The sequence below is a fragment of the Myxocyprinus asiaticus genome, chromosome 10 (genome assembly GCF_019703515.2).
Source record: "Myxocyprinus asiaticus isolate MX2 ecotype Aquarium Trade chromosome 10, UBuf_Myxa_2, whole genome shotgun sequence".
NCBI lineage: Eukaryota > Metazoa > Chordata > Actinopteri > Cypriniformes > Catostomidae > Myxocyprinus > Myxocyprinus asiaticus.
Genome location: NC_059353.1, coordinates 48,793,547 through 48,814,052, shown reverse-complemented (window position 1 = coordinate 48,814,052; position 20,506 = coordinate 48,793,547). Strand labels below are relative to the sequence as shown.

The 20,506-nt window shown below is 34.9% G+C and overlaps 1 protein-coding gene across 5 annotated transcripts in view; it reads right to left on the bottom strand.

Moving 5' to 3' along the window:
* Positions 1 to 2,257: 2,257 nt before the first annotated feature.
* LOC127447540 (RNA-binding motif, single-stranded-interacting protein 1-like) overlaps positions 2,258 to 20,506 on the bottom strand; it is a 108,503-nt gene continuing 90,254 nt past the window's right edge. For all 5 annotated transcript variants that reach the window (XM_051709495.1, XM_051709496.1, XM_051709499.1 and 2 more), the window contains 7 exons: positions 15,475 to 15,524; positions 15,085 to 15,172; positions 14,240 to 14,290; positions 10,647 to 10,757; positions 9,750 to 9,830; positions 7,666 to 7,741; positions 2,258 to 7,209 (listed from right to left, as the gene is read on the bottom strand). In XM_051709495.1, the coding sequence (XP_051565455.1) occupies positions 7,673 to 7,741; positions 9,750 to 9,830; positions 10,647 to 10,757; positions 14,240 to 14,290; positions 15,085 to 15,172; positions 15,475 to 15,524 (450 nt within the window). In that variant the 3' untranslated portion in view covers positions 2,258 to 7,209; positions 7,666 to 7,672. The remainder of the gene's footprint in view (positions 7,210 to 7,665; positions 7,742 to 9,749; positions 9,831 to 10,646; positions 10,758 to 14,239; positions 14,291 to 15,084; positions 15,173 to 15,474; positions 15,525 to 20,506) is intronic.

The window sequence follows — 20,506 nt, the reverse complement described above, 5'->3', positions numbered from 1 at the left end:
TTTATTATAATCTTTTTTCTTGAATTTTCCATGACTTTTTAAAAACCCCATGAAATCAAAATGGGATTTTTGTGGCTTTTAGTCAGTGTCTGCTAGCTTTGAAGCAGTCTATACACTTGTATACCCCTAAAATTAGACAAAAGGAACTTTAAGCACATACACGCATTTAAAATTTAGGGAAACAGAGCAAAAATATTTATGACATCATCTGGTCTGCAGGGGCGAATATACATTTTTCTTGGGGTCTTTTGTCAATTTCCATGACTTTTCCGTGCACATAATATATATACAGGTGCATCTCAATAAATTAGAATGTCGTGGAAAAGTTCATTTATTTCAGTAATTCAACTCAAATTGTGAAACTCGTGTATTAAATAAATTCAATGCACACAGACTGAAGTAGCTTAAGTCTTTGGTTCTTTTAATTGTGATGATTTTGGCTCACATTTAACAAAAACCCACCAATTCACTATCTCAAAAAATTAGAATATGGTGACATGCCAATCAGCTAATCAACTCAAAACACCTGCAAAGGTTTCTTGAGCCTTCAAAATGGTCTCTCAGTTTGGTTCACTAGGCTACACAATCATGGGGAAGACTGCTGATCTGACAGTTGTCCAGAAGACAATCATTGACACCCTTCACAAGGAGAGTAAGCCACAAACATTCATTGCCAAAGAAGCTGGCTGTTCACAGAGTGCTGTATCCAAGCATGTTAACAGAAAGTTGAGTGGAAGGAAAAAGTGTGGAAGAAAAAGATGCACAACCAACCGAGAGAACCGCAGCCTTATGAGGATTGTCAAGCAAAATCGATTCAAGAATTTGGGTGAACTTCACAAGGAATGGACTGAGGCTGGGGTCAAGGCATCAAGAGCCACCACTCACAGACATGTCAAGGAATTTGGCTACAGTTGTCTTATTCCTCTTGTTAAGCCACTCCTGAACCACAGACAACATCAGAGGCGTCTTACCTGGGCTAAGGAGAAGAAGAACTGGACTGTTGCCCAGTGGTCCAAAGTCCTCTTTTCAGATGAGAGCAAGTTTTGTATTTCATTTGGAAACCAAGGTCCTAGAGTCTGGAGGAAGGGTGGAGAAGCTCATAGCCCAAGTTGCTTGAAGTCCAGTGTTAAGTTTCCACAGTCTGTGATGATTTGGGGTGCAATGTCATCTGCTGGTGTTGGTCCATTGTGTTTTTTGAAAACCAAAGTCACTGCACCCGTTTACCAAGAAATTTTGGAGCACTTCATGCTTCCTTCTGCGGACCAGCTTTTTAAAGATGCTGATTTCATTTTCCAGCAGGATTTGGCACCTGCCCACACTGCCAAAAGCACCAAAAGTTGGTTAAATGACCATGGTGTTGGTGTGCTTGACTGGCCAGCAAACTCACCAGACCTGAACCCCATAGAGAATCTATGGGGTATTGTCAAGAGGAAAATGAGAAACAAGAGACCAAAAAATGCAGATGAGCTGAAGGCCACTGTCTAAGAAACCTGGACTTCCATACCACCTCAGCAGTGCCACAAACTGATCACCTCCATGCCATGCCGAATTGAGGCAGTAATTAAAGCAAAAGGAGCCCCTACCAAGTATTGAGTACATATACAGTAAATGAACATAATTTCCAGAAGGCCAACAATTCACTAAAAATGTTTTTTTTTATCGGTCTTATGATGTATTCTAATTTTTTGAGATAGTGAATTGGTGGGTTTTTGTTAAATGTGAGCCAAAATCATCACAATTAAAAGAACCAAAGACTTAAACTACTTCAGTCTGTGTGCATTGAATTTATTTAATACACGAGTTTCACAATTTGAGTTGAATTACTGAAATAAATGAACTTTTCCACGACATTCTAATTTATTGAGATGCACCTGTACATTTATATTAAGGCATAATCGCACAGTGATGACTTTAAGACATTACAGCTTCATTTTCTGTTACAGCATAATTTTCTGTAAAGCTGCATTAAAGCGAAGTGTTGTGAAAAGCACTATACAAATATAAATGTATTTTAAGATTTACGCATTTCAACATCATAACAAATTCCATCAAATTTAACCGAGTAATCTTTAATCAAATAAACAGTAAAAAATATATAAATATTTTACTTTTTGTTAGTTTTGTTATAGAATTGAAATGTGTAAACCTTAAAAAAATAAATAAATAAATAAAATCACACTTTTTAAATTTCCAGACGCACACGTTTTGCATTTTCTTTGAGATCAGAAGCCAAGGGACCACACAAACACAACATGAATAAAACAAAAAAAGTGTTTTTATTCAAAAGTTCTTCAAGAAATGAACAGAAATAAAGCTTGATTAACAATCTACTGGAAACAAGGGGGGAAAAGCAATAAAAAGCTTTCTTTTTTTTTGGCTTAAAACAAATACAAAAAAAAAAAAAAAAACAACGACAGAAGAAGGTTTCTGATAAACCCAAATGTACAAGTTACCACTGGCAAGCGTGTGGCACATGTAAAAAAAAAAAGAGAAATAAAAATTACAAAATTAACTCTCATATAGATATCTCTATGAAAACCTTTTTATTGTTTTTATTTTTTCAAAGAGTCTGTACAAAAGTTCTCTCTTCATAAATTATTAGTTTTTCATATAACTTAATGACTGTCTAGTACATGATTTCTCATATTCATGAGCATGTCCCTCTGCACACACACCTCTGTCCATCTCTTCTGACCCGGACGCAGATTGGCACTTCGGATTCTGTTGTTACTAGCAGCATGACCCACACAAGAACTCCACAGTAACTTTCATTCGGTACCACAGACACACACAAACACACACACTTCAAGAGAGGGACTCAGCGACTCTGCTAAATGCGGAGATTACGCTGCTAAATGTCTGTTTGGACAACGCCTGAAAAAACTGTAATTTCTTGGGAGTACAGATCATGGGAAAACCACAACTTTTAGCTTCCTAACATTCTAACGTTCTCTCTTGCGCTTTCTTTTCTGACACCGTGTCCTAACCAGGCGTGACGTGACAAGTTTCCGGCAACAAGCAATTTTGTCTGTCCACACTGAATGTGAAACTAGTCTTCAATAAGTCGATTTGTGTGTCGATTATCTCGATTACTTCTTTGTTTTGATATTTGTATCATCTGTAGCTTTAGCTGTTTGACAGTTTGCAAGATAAAGCCCTCTCGGAAACAGTTTGTCCCCTTTAACATTCAAACAGAAGTTTTTGGCCACCGCATTTTGTTTGTAGCTAAAAATAGTTGTAATTGTAACAACGTATCATTGGTGCATGCGTCGGTCATTAACTGTGCTATACGACTAATAAAAAGCAGTCTTAGTGTGCATGCGTTGAACGCGTCTGTATGGGCTCGCATCTAAAAGAGTATACGGTAACACTTTCTATGTAGCCCATATTTATAATGCATCGTGAAGGCATTATAATGCATTATTAATGTTACATTATACACCTTATAATATGTTATAACTAATAAATAATTGTAACTACAATTATAATACTTACATATTCATAGATATACCTTGGAGTATAATGCATTATAACACAAGCAACATACAATTTTATCTGCAGAAGTTATAATGCATTATATATATTTGTAATATATGTGACAAAAGCAATATGTCTACTTATAAACATCCATAAGATATTTGTAAGTGGTTATAAGACATGACAAGTGATGCTGGAAGTTATATACATTATACATGCACAAAATACAAAATAACACACATTCAGTGTCAATTCTGAGATATTATGAAAAACACTTATAAAGCTACAAGGTAAAATATATCCGAAACTCTCTTATGTTGTAAACACACCCAATAATATATATATAAACTGATTCTATACTGGACTCTGTTTAATACATTTTAACGTTTGTGCATCTTATTTGGAGACTTATTTTATAAATAACTTCCATTATGTTAGTTTGACTTGTAATGTATTGTATGTTACAAGTTTATGTTATGGCTGTTTATAAGAAGATATTTCTTTTGTAACTTTACTTAAAGCAGGTAAAGACCTCTTATAATATGATCATGTCATAAAGCCTTTTAACTGTTTACACTATACAGCACTTATAACATTAACTTTATTAACTTCTGCTGCGTTAAAATCGGATGTTGCTTGTGTTATAATGCATTATACTCTAAAGTATAACTATGAATAGTGAGTCTTATAGTGTATTATTACAGTAGTTGCAATTATTAATGAGAAGTTATAACTTATTATAAGGTGTATTTTCAGGCATTATGAATGCAGTATAATGTATTTATAATGCCTTTACAAAGCATTATTAATATGGGCTTCATAGAAAGTGTTATTGAGTATACTTTAAAAGGCTGAGTGCTCGACTGTGCGCAAGACAGAACGACGCACGGAAAACCGAAGCATACTCAAACCTTAATAACACATCTGATTGGGGTCAGGTAAACCTTAAACCAGCTTCGTTATAAACGACAAGTCAATTTTTAAAACATTTATTATGCACATCTATAACAAAATCACAGCTAAATGAAAGATATATGATAATTTACAGTTAGATAAAGCGGGACATCGGACCAGTGTTGGGTGTGATATGAATACTTTAAGTTAAAAAAGTAGTGTAACATATTTTAAAATGTTTTAAATGTACATTAACTGACTTTCAATTAAGGTAATTACTTACTGGGCTACACGTTTTTTAAAATAATATGATAACAGTGAATTTTGAATTTGCTGAGTGGAAAAACAAACGTTTCTGTGAAATGTGTTTTATAAAGTAACTTAAAAGTAATTAGTGATGCAAATACTTTTTCGATTAAGAAATCAACAATCTGATTTTAGAGATCATGTTTCAGAGAAGTAATTTCTAGTGGATTACTTTTTTGATTTTACAGTGGGCAGGGCGACCCAATACGATGCCTGGATAATAGAAACCAATCAATCAACAAAATATCCTGTCGTATGTCGCTGAAATAAACAAACAAAAAGCCAGCTTTTATCGCTTTGGTGATATATTGCGTCACCTGGTTAGGACACATGTAATTGAATTCATCAACTACTGGAATATCTTGTGACAAAAAAAGCAAAGTTTTTTGCTTTGAAACGATGAATCTGAATGCTAAATGACACTAGACATGTTCAACGCACAACTTTTCTTATAGCCATAACAATAATAATAATAATAATAATAATAATAATAATAAAAAAAGCATTTTTGTTTGTTTAAAGAAGAAGAAGAAGAGAATCAAAGTATTTAAAAAACAAAACCTGAAAGAAATCAAGTGTATTTGGACAGCTCCTGAGCCGCCCGTTTGGTCTGGAGGGGCGGGCTGAACCTGCTAGCCCGACCAATCAAAACAGAGGAGAACAAAGCTCTTGAGGTAGATAAGCGGTCAACGAGACTCACCAGGCCAAAAACACAGTCTTTTGGAAGACAAATTAATTAATAAAGACTTGCTAAAAGTAAATTGTGATTTTAAAAAGAAAATAACGAAAAACATTTGTTGCGTATTGTTTTTTCTATCATATATGCGTTTATAATTACAAAGGCTGTGTTCCAAAATCTAGTGAGCTGACTACATATTTGGCAACATTTTAAGGTGCCACAGGCGCACTCCCGTGCTGCATGATTACACTGTCTTCTTAAGTACTGGAAAAGTGGCCGCCTAAGTAGCGCATTCCAAATCGGTCACTTTTGACCGGTCACTATTTCAGTTAGGATGCTGCCTATGTACGCAGTAGACAGTAAGGCAGCTCACTAGGTTTTAGGAACAGAGCCATTTGTTTAACCTGTCCTCTTTCTGTTTTAGTTTCAGTTGTCTCCGCTCTGTAGTGATGTTGTTTTAGTTTGTGGCACTTGCTGGATCCAAATCTTCATGCTATTGTTGTCCACATCTTAACAACTAAAGACAGCTGAATGCATATGTACAAAGGCGGCAAATTATCCAAACTGCAATTTAAGGGGCCGTTCACACCAAATGCGTTTTTGCATCCGTTTATGCTGTTTTCCTATTGTTTTTCCAATGAAAACATGCGCTAGACAGACGTATTTGTCTGAGATTGTGTTTTTTAGATGGCATGTCCACTTAAGTGTGTTAAAAAGTCTCAGTATGGACCGCCTTCAGAGAAAATGACGTTAAATTCTGTCTTTGGTGAAGTAAACTTGAAAGTGCCAAGTTTTGTTTGCCTCCTATAAACGAGCACTAAAATCTATATGTTCACCTCTCCTGAAGAACCCCCCCAGACTTCTGCTGAAAGTCACTGAAGGTTTATTCTGAATGTTCGCCTGCATCTGAACGAATGTGACAAACGATATGCGGCTTGACTGACAGGCCACGCCCCTTCCCCTCCCCCAAATTTGAATACAAGTCAAAGCACTTCCCCCACCCACACGAGTTCATCTAAAGCTACACTACAACACCACGATTTCTAAACGAAAACGAAAGGCAATTATCAAAAATGTGATCATTTAGCAGAATTTCTACCACATTCAAACAACCAAAGGATTGTTACCTCTGATTATAAAAACATTAAATCCTATTAAAACTCCATCAATTTTAATCACTCAAAAGTTTGTACTCTAAAAGCTCCAAAGAAAAAAAAAAGCGAAACACAGAAAAATCCAAGCATAGCGAAAATGTTCATTTGCTAGATGCTAGAAAAGCCCTATTCAAGCTGATTTACAAGGCAGTAGATGGCATTATCTCTCGCAATATTCTTTAACTACTGTATGGGAAAAATTTAAGGCAAATCGTAGAAGACAGACAGATCGTTCAGACTGACACGACGTAGCACACGACAGAAAAACACGTCACCAACAACACTCACACGGCAAACACAAACTCATCTTTCTCAGAATGATAAATCTCTAAAAACAAACATCTATTTAAGTACAAAAGAAAAGAGAAAAAGATCAAACAAATCTGAAATCATAAAAACAATGGACATCTCTGCATGAAGTTCCTGCATCTACGTGACAATTCTTGATAAAAAATAAGCATTTTTTCCTTATTAAAATAAAACTTTTTTCACGCTTTCTTTGAGAGTTAGCATCCTTTGATGAATCCTTTATTTGCACCTAATGGAACTTATACCAAAAATAGTCGAAGTCGTTTAATTACAAAAACCGAGGAACTTATTGTAGAACCTGTGCAAATGTGGATTCATCGGTAGAGCCGGTCCTTCAGGAAACTGTTATTGATTTAGCAGTTGCCTGACTCGCTCTCGACCCGACTAACCCTAGAAGAGACACAAATACACTTTAATTTATTAGCATGAGTGCAAGTGGCACAAAATCACTCGAACTTATAACTGCATGTTCTAAAACAGTTTACACTTTTGAGATGAATCATTAAAAACGTATTAGTTCAACACCTTCACCTGTCAGTTGCATGTTCATTGATTCAATATTTTGGCTGATTTGATTTGGCTTTCATCTACCAATAAGATTTCAGTATTTTTGGAAGATGCACACAGTTATTTGTCTTGAGGTGACCCGCTCCATGTAGAATAAAACTACTGATATGACAGTACTTCTGACAAATATTTCCAATTCATCTCATTTGGTATAAAACTTTTTAAATCCATTACGAATAATTATGCAGATTTACTCGTTGGTAGATTCTGTCTTGGCCTGCACATAACATGATGTCTCTGTGTGTAAGAATGGGTAGTGAAAGGTGAGAATTATGATACCTCTTCATTACTTGGCCTGTTGATAGGTATAAGGTGAATCACTGGACGATTCCATCTGAGGTTGTGGACTATTCTCCTAAAGCACAAAAGTTCATATTTATTTTTCACATTAAAACAACAAATGAAAAGATTTTTGACAAAAGGAAAACCCCTAAGGGAGAAAGACATCTCCACAGAACGGGACGACTCCCAAACAAATCAAGAAAACGAAGAGGAGCGCGTTATTGAAACAGGTGTGACATCTGTGTTGTGGGTTCACAAAAGCCGGCACAGAGAAGCAAAATGTAATCTGCAATACTGTCGCACGACGATAATCACTCGTAATACAAGCAATCTGTTTTACCACCTCAAAATGACGCACGCAAAGAATATTATAAAAGCCAAAAGATAAACTCCGCATTAATTCTGTCCATTTTTTATTTTTTTTGCAATACGTTTTTATACTTATTTGATATTTATTTTCTGCAAGTAGTGTTCATTTTCGTTGGATATTTTTTAAATTATATATTATTTTCTTTATTGCATTGCTTTGAAAACATCTTGAGTTTCATGAGCAAAGTTTATAATAGTAATAATAATAATAATAATAATAATAATATTGGTCAACAACATATCAGACTTGAAATGTGGTATAACGTGAAATATAGCATTTTGGTAAGGTTAATGCTTGAAAACAAGTTGATTGTTTTATACAATTTAACTAAGTTTGTCCAGTTCCAAATAAATTATTATATAAAATTATATTAGTAGTAGTTTTTATTTCTAAAGTATTTAATTCACTGACTTGAGTCTCCAAAAACAGACATTACAATATGCTTATTTAATATACAAACCAATTTGTACTGATTTTTCAGAAAACGTTTATTATTTATATATATCGTTATCGTGATATAAAATTACTCATATCATGATATAAGTTTTTGGTCATATTTCCCACCCCTATACATACATATACATATATATATATATATATAAGGGCTGTCGATTTAATGCAATTTAGTAAATAAAAAATATTTAATTAAAACAATTAACACAATTAATCGTGCCTCTGGACCGTAATAAGGAATTTTCCTACCATCGGAGCAATTCAAGCTTTAAGTACAACCACTTTATGTTTTTACGAGTCTCAGTGTTTTTCTAAATTTTAAACTATGTTTTGCTGAAAACAGCATCCTAAAAACACTGTGTTTATGATATAATTATTGAATTAATAACATATATTTAATAATTTTTATTTGGGGGCCTTTTTCAGCAAATACTGATATATGTGATTAATTGTGATTAATTTGATTAATTAAATCGGCATCTCATGTAATTAATTTGGTAAAAAAATGTTATCGATTGACAGCCCTCATATCTATATTATATATATATATATATATATATAGATATACATATAGATATAAAATTATAGATTATATTTTGCATTTAAAATAAGAAAGCACACTTTTCTCCCAGTTTGGAATGCCCAATTCCCACTACTTAGTAGTTCCTCGTGGTGGCGCGGTTACTCACCTCAATCCAGGTGTTGGAGGACAAGTCTCAGTTGCCTCCGCTTCTGAGACCGTCAATCCGTGCATCTTATCACGTGACTCGTTGTGCATGACACCGCGGAGACTCACAGCATGTGGAGGCTCATGCTACTCTCCGTGATCCACGCACAACTTACCACACGCCCCACTGAGAGCGAGAACCACTAATCGCGACCACGAGGAGGTTACCCCATGTGACTCTACCCTCCCTAGCAACCGGGCCAATTTGGTTGCTTAGGAGACCTGGCTGGAGTTACTCAGCACACTCTGGATTCGAACTCGTGACTCCAGGTGTGATAGTCAGCGTCAATACTCACTGAGCTACACAGGCCCAAGAAAGCACATTTTTAAAGGATCATTACATACACCCCCCATTTTTTTCAAATTGTAATAATAATTTTACATGTTATTAATGTCCTGACTATACATTGTGATCAGTTGAACGCCACTTTGGTGAATAAAAGTACCAATTTCTTTCTATAAGAGCAAAATCTGAACATTATTCCAAACTTTTGGACATATTTCCTATCATTCCTGATCAAATGAACTCACCTCTACTGAGATTGCATTGGTCTGCATATGAGTGTATGAAGGGATGTATGGCCCCTGCAGAGCTGGACTGGCTGTCATAAACTGCAGGTGAGAGTTTTTTTTAATGACATCATATATCATATATACAGTCTTGATATATTGGATAAAATATTAAACTCACAATTTTGATGGAAAACATATTAAGTGAAATTTCTTTTATCACAAAATAAGAATTAAGTGAGCATAAGTGTGAATTATATATATATATAGACAGACACACACACACTGTATATATATAATTTCCCTTTAACTAACAGAAGCCAGTCCCTTAATGACATCATTCTCCAGGAAGTGACATCATTTTGGTGGGAAAATAAGAATACAAATATTACTAAGTGTTAGCAATGGATAAGATGAACTCTGTGATGTTTTGTGAAAATAAAAAAGATAGTTAAAAATATACTCATCTAAGTTAACTCCTAATTAACACTCTGCAATGCATTGTGTACATAATCAAGTTAAAATTAATAACGTTTAAGTGCCTGAGCTTGACCAGAACATATTTCTGAAAGTCTAGTATAACTTTTAATAGAAACGCTTCCACTGCAACTGTATTATATATATATATATATATATCTTTTTTTTAAGTTACAGAGTTCAAAATGTTCTATATAACAGAAATGACCCAAAGAACTTTCACAAGGAAACCTGAACATCTGCGGCTACAAAATCTGCACACTTTTGAATCATACTCATCCCGTCAGCTGCTGTATTTTGTTACTTTTGTGTATTTTGCTGAGATCAACTGGAGTTGCAGTTGTTCATACATTGTGTATTGCCTCTATATTTATAAATACACACATTTTTTGCAGAGTTTGTGAATTATATGCTAAGTCAGTGTTCTGTGTGTGTACTCACAGTTCCTGCACTGCCCAGTGAGAGGTGACTCATCTGTTGGGTTAGAGGGCTCATCATAGACGTGGGCTGCAGTGACATGGAGTGATCTATAGAGGGCGATATCACAGCTCCCTATGAGAAAACACAATTTCACAGAGTTAAATCACTCAGGTATACATGAATTATAAGCAAGTAAGTAATTTAATGAGCAGTGGTTTCTCAATAGTTTTTATTTATTTTTGTTGATTTCATTTTGCATGTAATTTTCACTATGAAAAAGTACCAAAAAGCACCTGGTAATACCATGATTTGTTTTGGACATGGTGCCATGGTAATATCATGTTATTTTGAACATGTACAAGCATGGTCGTACTATGGGATTCTTTGAAGTACCTTGGAGGCAGTTCATAACTCCCATGTAAATACCATGGTACATGACAATCTTAAAGGAGTGTATTTCAGGGTTAATAGCAGTTAAGCTTAATCAACAGCATTCATTGCATAATGTCGATCACCAAAAATAAATAATAATTCATTAAAAAATAAATAATAATAATAATTATAATCAAAATTATTTTGACTCTTAATTTTGTCCCTTGTATATATATATCTACACAGTTGTGCTCAAAAGTTTGCATACCCTGGAAGAAATTGTGAAATTTTGGCATTGATTTTGAAAATATGACCGATCATGCAAAAAAACTGTCTTTTATTTAAGGATAGTGATCATATGAAGCCATTTATTATCATATAGTTGTTTGGCTCCTTTTTAAATCATAATGATAACAGAAATCACCCAAATGGCCCTGATCAAAAGTTTACATACCCTTGAATGTTTGGCCTTGTTACAGACACACAAGGTGACACACACAGGTTTAAATGGCAATTAAAGGTTAATTTCCCACACCTGTGGCTTTTTAAATTGCAATTAGTGTCTGTGTATAAATAGTCAATGAGTTTGTTAGCTCACTCAACTGCCAGAAGAATTGTTCGGGATACAAAGAAAAACCCACAGGTAACCTCAGGAGAAATACAGGCCGCTCTGGAAAAAGACGGTGTGGTTGTTTCAAGGAGCACAACACGACGATACTTGAACAAACAATGAGCTGCATGGTCGAATTGCCAGAAAGAAGCCTTTACTGCGCCAATGCCACAAAAAAGCCCAGTTACAATATGCCCGACAACATCTTGACAAGCTTCTGGCACACTGTAATTTAGAGTGACGAGACCAAAATAGAGCTTTGTGGTCACAACCATAAGCGCTATGTTTGGAGAGGGGTCAACAAGTATTGTGCTCCTTGAAACAACCACACCGTCTTTTTCCAGAGCAGCCTGTATTTCTCCTGAGGTTACCTGTGGGATTTTTTTTGTATCCCAAACAATTCTTCTGGAGTTGTGGCTGAAATCTTTCTTGGTCTACCTGACCTTGGCTTGGTATCAAGAGATCCCCGAATTTCCCACTTCTTAATAAGTGATTGAACAGTACTGACTGGCATTTTCAAGGCTTTGGATATCTTTTTATATCCTTTTCCATCTTTATAAAGTTCCATTACCTTGTTACACAGGTCTTTTGACGGTTCTTTTCTGCTCCCCATGGCTCAGTATCTAGCCTGCTCAGTGCATCCACGTGAGAGCTAACAAACTCATTGACTATTTATACACAGACACTAATTGCAATTTAAAAATTATCCTTTAATTGCCATTTAAACCTGTGTGTGTCACCTTGTGTGTCTGTAACAAGGCCAAACATTCAAGGGTGTGTAAACTTTTGATCAGGGCCATTTGAGTGATTTCTGTTATCATTATGATTTAAAAAGGAGCCAAACAACTATGTGATGATGAATGGCTTCATATAATCACTATCCTTAAATAAAAGACAGTTTTTTTGCATGATCAGTCATATTTTCAAAATCAATGCCAAAATTTCACAATTTCTGCCAGGGTATGCAAACTTCTGAGCACAACTGTATAACATCTAAACTAACACCCCTTTTTTAAAAGTATAACCACAAGACGTGAACATTATATGTTAACTTGATTTTAGTGTGATGAAATCGCTTACTAACCTTAAATGTGCAAAGTTATATCCAATAACAGGATTACAAGGTTTACCGGCGGTACATCGTAATGACAACAAACTTCTAACTCAAGGATAGTAAGCAGAATTTTCACGTATATTGTTTACGTTTTGCAACTATAAAATACACACTGTTTCAAAAGTAATGTTTATGGATTGACCACATTCACTTCCATTACTGTAACTGCAATTTTAGCTTTTTTTTTTATTCGAGGGGCAATTTCATATTTTTTATTTTGCTGTATTAATAAATATTATGTCACAAATGCTGTCGACTGAGCTCAACCTGTGTTGAACCTGTAATTTTCCTTTAATCACTCAGTAACATGTCTTAAATATGTCTTTGGATACTTAAAAACATATTTAAAAATGGTTGGCTGTCACTGTATTAAATAACAAAATGTCAGTTAACTTTTTAAGTAAAACATTTAACAAAAAAAGCATGTTACGGTTTAAATGCTAAAACAATTGATTTACCCGTTTAAAAAAATAAGACAAAGTATTTTGTAATTTTTTTTATTAAATCATGTATTTATAAAAAATTAAAAAAAATTGTTGAACATGAAATTATTTTTGGGCGGACAGAAACTTAATCTCAAAGTCAACACACATTGTCCTCTATTTGTCGGCTTATTCTGTAACTGTTTGAGGAAACTACTGCATCATTATTTTTATTTCTGCATTCCTTTTTACTCTAATACATTTTTAAAATATTTTTATTCTTATTTTATTTCTTGTTCGTAAGTGTTTTTAAAATGGACTTCTATGTATTTTCCTTTTCTTTATCATTTCTATGCAAAGCCCTTTGAAATGTGTATGATATGTGCTATAAAAATAAACTTGCCTTATTTAAATATTTTATTCCCCCCACAGCAATCTGTTATTGTGATACCATCTTTCTCAGATAAACATGCCCCTAAATGACACAGAAAAAAATCTACATGTCGTTCAGACGACCTCTTCCTGTCTAAGTGGGCAGTTCTTGGCCAGAATAAACCGCAAACATGACTAGACTTTTACACCGATAGACCAAAGTCAGGCTATGTGAGACCAGATTTGATGTTTTCTAACGCTGTGAGTCAGACTCTGTAAATTTTTCCTGTAATAAAGTGCTGTGAGACATCAGGGCCTTTACTGCCCTTTAAATAACACCGTTTCCTCATTTAAACAACACATTATGATCATATACACACTCTATCACACATTACTTACATTATACACACCCACTTCAAACACATCAAAAAACACACGCCTCATTTGGTCTCACCCTCCGTAACACAGTCAATCATATTACTGAACTTTACACTTAGCACTTGCACTACAGTCATTAATGTCCTCTCTCTCAGAACTGTATATTACGCTTTGTGTTTGAGATATGCGCGTCATTATCTGTATTTTTTACTTTTAGATGGATACAAATTCTGATAAAGTTACATTTAAAGAAAGATTACAAAATGCAATTATTTGAATTTGAAACCAATAAAAATTGGACACAGATGATTAATAGGGTGAGGAGAAATAAGAAACTGAGGCTTACTGGATGTTGCATGATGTAAGGCTGATGGGTGACCCAGGATGGATTCTGTACCTGAATATTAAAAACACACGGTCATGTAAACACACACACACGTCTTTAGCAATGCTATTATTGTTTACGAAACCTAAAATGAAAACTAAATGACAGTATTTTCGTTAACTGAAATAGAAATAAAAAACGTAAGTTTGGGAAAAAAATGAAAATAAAAATAACCTTTTCATAATTCCAAAATGAACAAAAATAAAAATGACTTTAAACTAATTTAAATTTTTGATGCAAAGTATATTACATTTGAAATATTTAAAATGACATACAATAAAATATATACAAACAAAAAAAAAGGCTAAAAAAACTAAACTGAAATAACATAAAATAAATAAAAATAAAAACACCACAAAAATAAATCCAAACTAAAATAAACAAAGCGAAAACTAGCGATAACTATTAAAAGGCCAAATTGAAAATAAATAAAAAGGCAAAGAAATTAAATTAAAATTACATAATAAAAATAAAAACACAAAAAATAAAACTGAACAAAAATTAACAAAGGACAAACTGAAAATCAAATAAAAACTAAATTAAAAACTAAAATAAATAAATAAATAAAATACACCACAATTACACATACTAAAATAAAAACACTCAAAATTAAAAAGGCAAACAAAAAATTTAACTATACTAAAATGACATAAAATAAAATAAACACTGAAAAAATAAAACTGAACAAAAATTTAATTGAAAACTAGTGATAACTACAGACTCTGTGGCTACTTCACAAGCTGAGTTAGATACAGTTTAGACACATGCATGTCTGACATGTCGATCAGGAACTGTTGTCATGTTACCTGGTATGTGGACATAGGTGAGATGTATTGAGATATGGGAGTCTGAGAGATCATTCTGTTAGAAATACTGTAGGCGGTCGGATAAAATCTGGAGAGTCGAAGAGAAAGAGAGACACATTTTTTACTTTGGGCTGAAATATCATTTATTGGTCCTAAAAACAGGCTTCACATTCTTTATGCAAAGTGTTATTCCTTTTTCCTCTTTTGATTTTGAGACATTTTCTCACGTAATAGCTTTTGCTATATTATGTATTTTTGCATGGCTGGAATGCTTTATTGACCAATCAGCATCCAGAACAGTAACTATCTGTTATATAATGACATTTTCAGTAAGAATTTGCTCATGTTGAGGTGTTATTTCGGAGTTACTCAGCTCTGGTGGTCTCGTACCCATTTTGCATAGCAGCTGTGGTGGGGTCATATGTGAGGGTCATTCCAGCCTACAAGAGAGAGAGAGAGAGAGAGAGAGAGAGACAATTCTCATGCTTCTGAGCTCATCACTGCTGTTTCATTTGTACTACGTAAATTAGGCCAGTAGTGCAGTCTAGGGCATATGAAGGCATACGCTCTATGCCCACCTATCTTTCTTAGGACTTTGCGTATGCCCACCTAAAATAAGTGATGATACATATCGCCGCCAGAACACCCTTAACTTTTTCAATCTACTAACGTGATGCCGCAGCACCTTTGAGCAAATGTTTTTTTAAGTGTACAGAGATTCTCTCTAAACATGCACGGAGCAGGGAGACGGGAGCGCAACTGATGGCACAGGAGAGACTGACAGTCCGACTGAGTTGGGCTTCATAAATTCACAGTATGCCCACCTCTTCAGACACTACTACACCACTGAATTAGGCTCATTATAAATTGCGCTTCATTCACAAAACTCGGTGCTATTTGTGCAATTAACATCGCACTATTACCGCCCGAGGAAAGCAGGTGGTAAACTGAATTTTATTCAAGAGAGACAGACATTTGTATGCATTTTCTAGCGATCACGGCAGCAGTAATTCATTAAATAATGATCAAATGATGTTGAAGAGCGTCATTACCTGCATGTATCCAGATGCGGGTTGTTGTCAAGCGCACCTTTTGGCATGTTAAAGCAGGGTTATTAAAGTTTTTTATGTTTTATTTAGTTATTATTTCAATTTTACATTCAATTTGTAATTTCAATTTAGTTTTGTTTTCACAACTTTTCTGTTAGTTTTAGTTTCGTTTTAATTTTAGTATTTTATGTCTGCCAAAGCTAAAGCGTCTACTGATTTTATTTAACCTACCTATTGCATCCGGGTCATTTTTGACCCGGGAGAGGTAGATAATAATTTTTAAATACCATAGTTTTTAGTACGGTAACCAAACTTTGGGACTTTGTCAAGACTATTAAAATACACATAATACTTTTTTTTTTTTTTTTTCAGATTTTTTATAAAACAGTTTAAGAGACAAAATAATAATAATTACAACTGTGACTTTACACATGACACAATGTAAAAAATGTTTAACTTATAAACACTTCACTTATATTTAATCTCTTTCCCAAACTCTCTCACACACTTTTTTGTCTCTCAATGGGACTGCACACACACACACACACACACACACACACACACACACACACACACACACACACACACACACACACACACACACACACACACACACATTCCTGTACAAAACAGACAAGACAGATGTAACAAACATAAATAAACTAAATCAAAGGTACTACTGTCTAAAGAGGGTGTGGTGAGAGTAAATGTTCATGCACACATCAGTCTAAATAGAGCTTGAAGAGGAAATTGTCCACATTTGATGCCGAACCAGCTTTTAGCAAACTCACACATCAACATTCAGCAGTTCATGCAAGTAAATAGAATAGATTTTAATTAAAAACATAGTAAATAAATATTAATGTTGTGTACTTTGTTCGATGAAGTTTAGTTGAAAAATAATATGTTGGTTTCATAACTTTTAACCAAGTTGTATTGAGCAGTTATGAGTAACAGGAAATTAATTCTAATGGCTAGTAATTCTCCCTTTAGATGTTAATATAAATTGTATATTATGTTATATTTAGATGCAATTTCTCAAAAATGTTGATAAAAAAGATGACTTCACATGTATCTAATTTTTATGGTTCATTGACAAATTAGGTTGTCCAAGGTGTCAAAATTTGAAATCTTTTAAAAATCTAGTTTAAAACACATGTCAAGTTCTCAGAAATGTTATCTTGGTGTCCAGTTTGGTTTTATACATTTTGAAAAACATTTATAGCATTTTCTATAAAAATAATTTTAACTGTGGTGTAACCATCAAGTAAAAAGTATTCAAATACTTTCTTTAAACCTTGAATACATGAGTATAAACAACTTAATTTCTAAAAAAGTTTTCAAACACATTTTTCAAGGTAACATTTCTTTCTTTTTTTAAATAAATATTATGCATTTTTTAATAAAAAAAATGAGAAGATTTCTCATATGACTTGAACAAAATGCACCTTTTCTTAAAAATGTCAAAATAAATATCAGATGTTTTAAAACTTCACAATCAGTCTTGGGGATCTTAAGATGTGCGCTCTGTTTTATGGTTTTTATTGTCAACATAAACAACAAAATGTCTACCTACATTTGGTGGACAAAAGCATTTTTAAATATGAATCATATTTTAAAATCACAATTGTTTCACTACTTATTTTTTTTAAGAAATAACAATAAAAGATTATTCTGCACTAGTCATGCCACCATTTCTTTTTTCAGGAATTTCAGCTTTTAATGAGACTTACGTTTTTCTCTGGACACCACATATTTTTTACTTCAAGTCCCAGAAAAAATGTCAATATGACGTTAAACACAGAAATTGAAAATATGCTCATTATAGAAGAGGTGAATTCAAGTAAATAGTTTGTGTGAAATGTATTTTTTTATGTATTTATAATTTAATAGAACATGAACGTCACATCATTGACCCTGTAACGGCGGCGATCCCCAAAATAAATGTAAACAATTTTTTTTTTTATAAATTTGGGCACCAGACAGGTTTAAGCCTGCCAAAAATTACGTTTTAACCTGGGATAGCGAATAAAAAAAAACACCTGTTACATAAAGGAAAAGGAGATATTACAATTAGACTGCATTTTCTTTTTTAACCAAAGCACTTTAATTGTCTTAAAGGTATTTATTTTGATAACGTCAACACAAATTATATTAGTTTCAAACTTGTATTTGTTGAGCAGTTTGTTGACCAAGATTGACAAAGAGAAAGGTTGCTGAAGAGTGTCCTGGGTCCTCGGTGGTGCTCAAGGATTTACCTATAACTGGCCTTGCACTCGCCTTCGGACAGCTAATGATGCAGCCGGTCCTTGAAAGTGCAACGCATCACTTCCCGGACTGAGCAAAGCACCAGTTAGCATGCACGGAAGAGTCAAGCTGACTGGAAACACAATTCCCACACCAAGTTAACCCGTAAGTCTTGCTCCTCTCCTTCGTAAGCCCTCTCACGTGAACTGCGATGCACTCGTGACATGAGATCTCCCTCCTGGTGCAATTGACCTCTCCTTTAAACTCCTTTCCACATATTTTCTTTTAATTGACTCACTCCCATTTTGCCAATGTATTTGTAAAAGGAACGTTAAAGGGAAATGTTAAAGTGAAATTAAATGTTAAAGTTGCCTTACAGGATTTTCCGTACCGCCAGACTCTTCCCCCCTGAAAAAAATCAACCCATGGTTGTTGGAATAAATTACAAATTAAAATCCTAGGAACTCCTCACCTTCATCTGAGGCTTCTTGAAATATTTCCAGGAGTTTTTTCTTCTCTTGGAATACCAACTCATCAGCTGTTGGAAAGCACAGTTTTAGGTTGCACACATGAGCTGTACGGACATCCTTCCCGGACATCATCCATCCTTCCAGCACTGATAGTTCAGCGGTCCTAACTGCTTCAGAATACAATAAGGCCCCTTCAATTTTGGTGCTAGCTTTGCACTAAACATATGTTGTGCACTAGACTGTGGGAAGTTTCGTAACCATACCCGATCCTTGTTTTAAATGTGATGTCTTGCCTGTTTTTGTTGTAGTTTCTCATCTGGGCTTTCTTGCTGCATTCTTTGGCTTGAGATTGCAGTTGGTTTAGATGATGGACAACATCATAGGAGGCAATGTCTGGAGTGAGATTTTGACCCATGAAATATCTTATCCATTGGCCCTTGCAGTTTCCTCCCAAGCTGGAATTCTGCTGGGGACATCCCAATGGTCTCTTGGACTGCTGAATTTATGGCAAATCATAATTATGGCAGAAAATGGTCCCATTTATTGTGGTTGTCATCCATATAGGCTGCAATCATGTGTTTGAGAGTCCGATTTACTCTTTTGGTCACATTTGTTTGTGGGTGGTATGCTGTGGTTAACTTAGGGGTAAGGCTCCATTTTTCACATAACTACCTAAACACAGATAAGATGAATTGTGTGTCTCTGTCTGATAGGATGAAGTCTGGGATGCCCCACCGGGTCAGTACTTATTTTCTGAGAAGCGATGTAACATTCTGTGCAGTGGCATTATGCATGGGGAATAACTCAACCCAGCGGGAATAATAATCAACAAAAACTAGCAGGTACTCGTGATTTGTACTGCGTGGCATTGGACCCATATGTCCATCCCAGCATTTAGTTTGGGTGGGTGGTAGTGATTTGCTGTAGTTTTCCAGCAGGTTTTTGGTTATCATTCTTTAATGTCTGGCATTTCACAAATCTTCTCACGTGATGTTTTACTTCTGACCACATTCCTGGCAAAAATGCCACCTCATGAAGTCACATAGGTTTTGTAGATCCCTACATGGCCACTCATGTGGTTGGAATGATAGTGCTGCAGGAGAGATGATCTGAGACTGCCGGAGACATACACTTGATAATGTATTTGGCTATTCATCAGGTAAGTTTTCTGATACATTTTGTCCTTTACAACCTCGTTTTGATCCATCAGGTGGGCATGATTCTCTGCTACTGCTTGAAATAGCTTTGTAATTTCAGGGTCTTTGTGCTGTTCCTCCCAAAGGACAACATCCGATACAGGAAGTTCTGGATCCTCCTTTTGGCTGGAGTACAGGTTGCAACCTGATTTGATGGGAGTCCGAGATAAAGCATCAGGTGTCACATTTAGCATTCCCTTACAGTACTCTACAGTACTTTTTGCAGTCGCAGGACCCACCGGATAAGGCAGCTGGTGGTTTTGATGGAGCTCATGACCCATTGCAGTGCAGAATGATCGGTGACAACTGTGAAGAGCTTGTGCTCCAGGTAATGCTGCCACTTTTCCAGGGCCCATATGACTGCAAGGCACTCTTTTTCTGTTGCAGTGTAATTTCTGTTCATTTCTGCCCAGTTTAAGGTTCTGCTTGCATAAGTGATAACCTCCTCCCTGCCAGGATC